General features: G+C 42.5%; 1 protein-coding gene across 1 annotated transcript; it reads right to left on the bottom strand.

Annotated features, from left to right (window-relative positions):
• Positions 1–2,162: 2,162 nt before the first annotated feature.
• LOC310663353 (olfactory receptor 2AP1-like) lies at positions 2,163–5,244 on the bottom strand. The gene is made up of 2 exons (XM_083411158.1): positions 4,700–5,244; positions 2,163–3,423 (listed from the first exon to the last, which is right to left on the bottom strand). The coding sequence occupies exon 2, from the start codon at positions 3,405–3,407 to the stop codon at positions 2,421–2,423; it is 987 nt and encodes a 328-aa protein (XP_083267284.1). The 5' UTR covers positions 3,408–3,423; positions 4,700–5,244; the 3' UTR covers positions 2,163–2,420.
• Between the last annotated feature and the right edge of the window lie 1,882 nt (positions 5,245–7,126).

Raw genomic sequence — 7,126 nt, 5'->3', positions numbered from 1 at the left:
TTGAAAATCTGTAGTGCATTACAGCACTATTAAGGATCATGACATAGGGCAGGTATGATTCAACTTCTACCTCTTCCCCCACTCCACTTCTGTGCCTAACAGTAAGTTGGGAGAGGGGAATTTAAAGAGGGTTTCAGATAATGTTTTTGGCATGTGGCCAAGGTGTGAAGAGAAAGTGGACCCCCCCTCCCTGAGCTGACAGACCCACCCTATCATCTGGTCCAAAAACGGGTTCCTAGAGCTCAGTGGGCATAAGCTCACCACAATGCTTCAATTAGTGGAATTAGTACTACTACACCACATCATACTCATTTCTGATTTGTATGAACTCAATTTTTTTGTGTGGCTTCCCCTACACTTTAGAACTCCAAGCAGGTTCCTTCTGTGTACTCTTGTCAGTACCTGCTAAAAACATTCTTATTTAGACAAGCCTACCCAGATGCTTAGAAAATTGAGGTAATTTTAAACTGCTTTAGTATTTTAACTTTTGTGTGTTTAAGGTTGCAATTTTTTCTCGAGTTTATTGCTTGATCATTTTTGGAATCTGCTTTGAGGTTTTCGACAGACAAGTGGCATATACATTTTATGAAATAAATAAATGTAATGAAATAATTGGGCTACTTAATTGTGCAGGTCCCCAATATGCATCCATAATAGCTCCTTTCAGGCGTGGCGCTGAACACATGGACATCATGGAGTCAGGGTTGGTAGGGATATTCCTCAGGCCCAATGGCCCAGCAGGCTGGGAATTTATCCTTGCCCTGGACACCCGGCCAAGCAACGCTATTGGTCAGTTGGTCTTGTGCATAGGGGAACACCCTCTAAGTCCTGCCATCATTGGCCAATTTGGTGGCAGGAGGACGATCTAGCCTGCAATCTAGCCAGTTCACAGAGGAGACCCAGGGTATACTTGCAAAGCTGCCCATCCAAGAAGAGGGAAACGTACTTCCTGTTTCTCTCTCCACACATTCAGTGTATAGATGGAAAGGAAATGGTTTAAAAGGGGTACAGACAGCAGGGGATCTCCTTTAAATCAATGGTACTTGAGATTACAAAAAGCCAATGCATGCAAGTGTTCTTTTTCACACTATGTCACTGATTGTGTCAGGTGTGTATGTCATGCATAATATAATCAATGTATTAGAAGGCAGGGTCAAACACAAAAGGGAGTAGCTACTTGTATGAAGGGGAAGACTGAACTTGCTCCTCATATACAAATTTAAATAGTTGCAGATACTCCAGTATCGGTCCAGTATATCTGAAGGAGCGTCTCCTCCCCCATCGTTTTGCCCGGACACTGAGGTCCAGTTCCGAGGGCCTTCTGGCGGTTCCCTCACTGCGAGAGGCCAAGTTACAGGGAACCAGGCAGAGGGCCTTCTCGGTAGTGGCGCCCACCCTGTGGAACGCCCTCCCATCAGATGTCAAAGAGATAAACAACTACCTGACATTCAGAAGACATCTGAAGGCAGCCCTGTTCAGGGAAGTTTTTAATATGTGACATTTTAGTGTATTTTTCATCTTTGTTGGAAGCCGCCCAGAGTGGCTGGGGAAACCCAGCCAGATGGGCGGGGTACAAATAATAAATTATTATTATTATTATTATAGTCTAACTGGAATGGAGGGAAAGATGATTGAGAGCTAAATGATTATTACATGTAAACAAGACATGATGCTCACATCAGAAGTAAAGGATGCTGGAAAGAAATTTGCTTGCACCTATGGAGGATAGCAAACAGAAGTGTCTCCTCCACAAGGGCAGAGCTGCAATGCTAGATTCCTGGCAGCTGCTTACTGGGAGGGGTAGAGATGAGGTTGGCAGATGTTTATTCAGTGCAGGTGCATGGCATGGGCAGAGCAAACTCTCTGCCACTTCACCACATCCTCCTGTCCTTCCTTGTAGGTAGCAGCAACACCATTTTCAGCAAGCTAGCATTGTGGCTCCACCAGGTGAATTACTTCTGACAGCAAAAAAATGTGTTGGAAAAGGAATGATACTGTTTGCCTCACCAGCATATTCCATCTCAAGTTTGCAAAAAATAAAAATAAAGACACACACACCCTTCTTTATATGTGACTGTGGCAGGCATGAATATACTAGCACTTTAATTTGTCTCATACCCACATATGCACAACCCTTCACACTTTTATTTTTATTTTTTGGCATAATTTCTATACACTTTCCTATTTATAAAATAATGGTTGCAACAAAAAGATGGGACCAATAATCAGCTAAGAACTACTATATACAAGTTGTCTATAAAGCCAAACCTACAACACTGGAAAAGCTATCTGCCATTACCAAGGAGGCAATCCAATGTGAATGCCTTTTGGGCATTACAACAGTATTAAGTAGGGTAATGTGTGTGTGATTTTTTCCCCAAGGAAAAAATAACATCCTCAACGAGGAGCAAAATCAACTTCTAGATAAACAAGCATATTAAACGATGGCCCTGCATTCTTTCCCAAATGCAACATTTAGTAAATGTTTTTCTGAAGGCTTCCTTGACCTCTCTATTTCTCAGGCTGTATATCAGGGGATTGAAGAAAGGTGTCAGGACTGTATAGAAGAGAGAGAAGACTTTGTTGAGGTCTCGCAGGGCATCTGTTTTGGGCAACATGTAGACAATCATGATTGTGCCATAGAAAATGGACACCACAGTGAGGTGTGAGGAACAGGTCGAGAAGGCTTTCTGCCTCCCACTGGTGGAGGGGATTCTCACAATGGTAGATATGATATAAACATAAGATGTCAGGGTCAACAAGAAGGGAGGCAAGGAACATACCGCAGCTAGGAAGGTGGTTAAAAGTTCAATCACTTGTGTGTCACTACACGAGAGCTTTAATATTGGATTGAAATCGCAAAAGAAGTGGCTGATTTCACTGCAGCCACAGAACCTTAACTGGTGCATTAAATATATAGTCACGTTAATAGCCAATGAACCGCTGATCCAAGATGCAGCTATGAGCTGGAGACAAACTCTGCCATTCATCAGTACCGTATAGAGCAGTGGCTTACATATTGCCACATACCTATCGTAGGACATTGCTGCTAGGAGATAACATTCTGAGGCTGCTAAGAAGCCAAAGAAGTAATATTGGATCATGCATCCAGTTACAGAAATGGTTCTTGGACCTCCATCAGAGAGATTGGCCAGCATCATGGGAAGGATGTTGGAGCTGTAGCAGGTCTCCAGGCAGGACAGGTTTCCCAGGAAGAAGTACATGGGGGTGTGAAGGTGGCGATCAGTCACAACAAGCACGACAATGAGAATATTCCCAAGCATGGTCACAATGTAGATCACTAAGAAGAGCAGGAAGAGGGGAAACCGAAGATCTCCTAGATCTCCAAATCCCAGCAGAAGGAATTCAGTGAGGACTGTTTGATTTCTCAGCTCTGCTTTTGCCATTGTATTAGCTTCACACCTGGAAAGATTAGATAAACTCTACTTCAGATGGGTGGAAAGGATTAATATACATTAGCTCTTTTCATTTGCACCATAAGGTTTAGATGTTGGCAGTTATACAGCAGATATTAAACTAGAGAGGGGTAGAGAGAAGAGGATGGGAGGAGGTTTTCCAGGACAACTTTTCAAGTCGTAAGTGAACACAACTAGAGGGCTCAAACAAATATATTTCCTCTCCATCACTAGGATTTTTTAACAGGACCTAGGTTGAGCATGATGCACATTATCCTTAATAATATATTTGCTTTTTAATTCTTCATTAATAGTAGCAAATACTAGGGATGGACAAACCTCACAATTTCAGTTTCCCTTAGTTTTTCTTTTCTGTCTTATACTTGGTTCACATTTCCACACCATGAAAACATTCATACAATCTTATTTTGTGCACATTTCACCTAACATACACTTGCCTGCACACAAGACAACCATTCTAGAATGAGGCTGCCAGACTGATGACTGGGAGCAGCCACAGGGACCATATAACACCAGTCCTAAAGGATCTATATTATCTCCCATTACATTTCCGAGCACAATTCAAAGTGTTGGTGCTGACCTTTAAAGCCCTAAATGGCCTTGGCCCTGTATACCTGAAAGAGTATCTCCACGCCCATCGTCTGAGCCCAGTCAGCCCAGTTACTGAGGTCCAGGTCTGAGCGTCTTCTGGCAGTTCTTTCACTGCGAGAAGTGAAGTTACAGGAAACCAGGCAGAAGGCCTTCTTGGTAGTTGCACCCACCCTGTGGAGCACCCTCCCATCAGATGTCAAAGAGATGAACATTTATCTGGCATCTGAAGGCAGCCTGTATAGGGAAGTTTTTAATGTTTGGTGTTATAATTTGCTGGAAGCAACTCAGAGTGGCTGGGGCAACCCAGTCAAATGGGTGGCATATAAATTATTATTATTATTATTATTATTATTATTATTATTATTATTATTATTATGTAACAGGTTCAATCCCCATACATGACAACTGCTTATTCCTGCATTGCAGGAGGTTGGATTAGATTATCCTCAGGGTCCCTTCCAAGTTCTATTATTCTATTATTTTATTTATGACACCTACATTTGTCCTTATGTACAAATGGCTTTTAATGCCCATTGTGTCTTTAGAGTTTCAATCAAAGCACATGGCAACCTCTTGCCAGCCATGTCCAGATGCTTCTGTTTCTTTCTTTCTTTTCCCCTTCCTCCTATCTCATTCTTACACATCAATGGAAAAGCCAGTAATTTGCTTACCTTATTCCTCATTATCGCTGTTTTCATGTCTCAGTTGACTGTAGTTTGTTTGCTTTGATTAATAACATTTTTTAAAATGTATAGATTACAACATGCCCATAGTGCCGGAATTCAATTTACTTCTTCTGCTGTATCTCTGTTCTGAAAACAGCCTCTTCTCATTTTCCCCATCTTATTCCTGACCTCAATTCATTCTTGAAATTAAAAAAGGCATCTTTGTTTTCAGTGTTTCTTCTCTCCATATATATTCCATCAGAATGATTTTCCTTCTTGGTGCATTGCATCTCTCTCTTCCCACAGGGAAATCACAGTCTCCTTTGACATCATTTTAATAATAGGTGTTTTAAGGCTGGAAGCATCAAACTACTGGTACTTATGAACTTAAGCATATTGCAATTAAACTACTGACCTCAAAGCTTGCTCTTTTTAAAAAAATATCATATAGGAACATAGAAAGCTGCCTCATAATGAGTCAGCCCATTGGTCATTTCAGTATTCTTTGCACTGACAGAAGCTCCCAAGGGTTTAAGGCAGGGAGATGCCATGCAAAGAATCTAGGACCTTCTCTACTCAAGGGACATGCTCTGTCACTGAGCTATGGCCCTTCCCCTTTCAGTTTCACTGGAAGAAATCAACAGTAAGCAAACTGAGTAAACAATGGCTCAAAACAGAAAGAGGCAAATTAATGTATTTTATGCTCTACTGTAAGTGGGCTTACAGGAATGTGCATACTGGAATTTGTCCACACTTCATACACATCACAGTGTGGCTGTGGCAGCATAAGCTGTTGAACCATGGGAGGGAAGAGAGTTGTGTGAATGAGCTAACCCTGTGCCCCTCCTTGTAAAATTATTGAAATGTAGGAAACTGAAAATCATAATTAATATTATAATAAAAAATATAGTGGTACCTTGGTTTACGAACTTAATTCATTCCGGATGTCTGTTCTTAACCCGAAACCATTCTTAAGCTGAGGTGTGCTTTCGCTAATGGGGCCTCCCATTGCCGCCACACCGCCAGGGTGCAGTTTCTGTTCTCATCATGGGGCAAAGTTCTCAACCCGAGGTACTACTTCTGGGTTAGCAGAGTTTGTAACCCAAAGTGTTTGTAACCTGAAGCGTTTGTAACCCGAGGTACCACTGTAATAATTTTATGACAGAATTAAAAAAGGAAAGGACCCCTGACAGTTAAGTCCATTTGCAGACGACTCTGGGGTTGCGACACTCATCTTGCTTTACAGGCCGAGGGAGCCGGCGTTTGTCCACAGACAAAGTCATGTGGTCAGCATAACTAAGCTGCTTCTGGAGGAATGGAACACCGAAACCAGAGCAGCGCACGGAAATGCCATTTACCTTCCCGCCTATTTATCTACTTGCCCCCCCCCTTTTTTTTTTGACATGCTTTCGAACTGCTAGGTTGGCAGGAGCTGGGACCGAGCAACTGGAGCTCACCCCATTGCAGGGATTTGAACCACCAACTTTCTGATCAGCAAGCCCAAGAGGCTCAGTGATTTAGACCACAGTCCACCTGCATACAAAACACAATACAAAACACAAGTACACACAACATACTGTGCAATAGTTCCTATCTCTGTGCGGTTCTGTGTCCTTGTTCATGCATCAGTGAAATGGGTACCTTCATTTGTACAAGGAATTAAATGGAATAGAAACCAATGTGAGAACATGTTTTTCCCTGCTGCAGACTATAGGGACAAAACAATGTAGTATGATGGGGTAATTAAGCCGTCCTCATCAAGGGTTTCATAAGCTGGGCCAACTCATTTCCTCCCCAAGCTTTCCCCTAAAGTTTGTTATCCTTATGGAAACTTTGAACTTACCCTGAGCCCATTGATACCTCCCTCCTGAATGTGTGTGGCTGATTTGCTTACGTTAGCAACATTGGCCTGAGAATTGGCCATTGAAGGAATGGCATAGCACTCAACACAACACTGTTTTTGTAAATTAACGCTTGCCACGAAGGCTGCTCCATTGCAGCAAGTGGGGCACTGCCCCACCAACCTCATTCTTCCCTCAACCAGCCCCCAACTGCCTGCTTTCTTGCACCTAGTCCAGGGGATGGCACTACTTATGGCAGCTTTCTTCTCCTTATTATCAGTCTTGCCAATTGTGGAACATAACAGGGAGGCGGATGGGGACCAGAGCAGAATTAATTGGCTCTGCTCATCATTGGCTCTGGCTCCACCTCCTGTTGGGATCTCTTCCCCATGAGTTCCAAAAGTCACCAGCCACCAATGTTCATTTGAAAATGTCATTTAGAACAACAGTGACGACCACAACAAAAATACTACTTCCTCTTTCACAGTTAAATAGTGTCCAGCCTTCCTCTGGAAAAGATATTAAAAAACATGGAGCAGAGCATTTAGAAATACAAACATTCAAAGCTGCTCGATTCAATATCTGCAACAAA

Source organism: Podarcis tiliguerta (genome assembly GCF_965153285.1).
Source record: "Podarcis tiliguerta genome assembly, chromosome: 13".
Taxonomy (NCBI): Eukaryota; Metazoa; Chordata; class Lepidosauria; order Squamata; family Lacertidae; genus Podarcis; species Podarcis tiliguerta.
Note: the sequence above shows the minus strand (reverse complement) of the source record. Positions and strands in the feature narration are given on the sequence as shown.

What these genes read in the sequence shown, in the direction of transcription:
- LOC310663353 (XM_083411158.1), bottom strand. Translation starts at nt 3,407, where the DNA reads ATGGCAAAAGCAGAGCTGAGAAATCAAACAGTCCTCACTGAATTCCTT.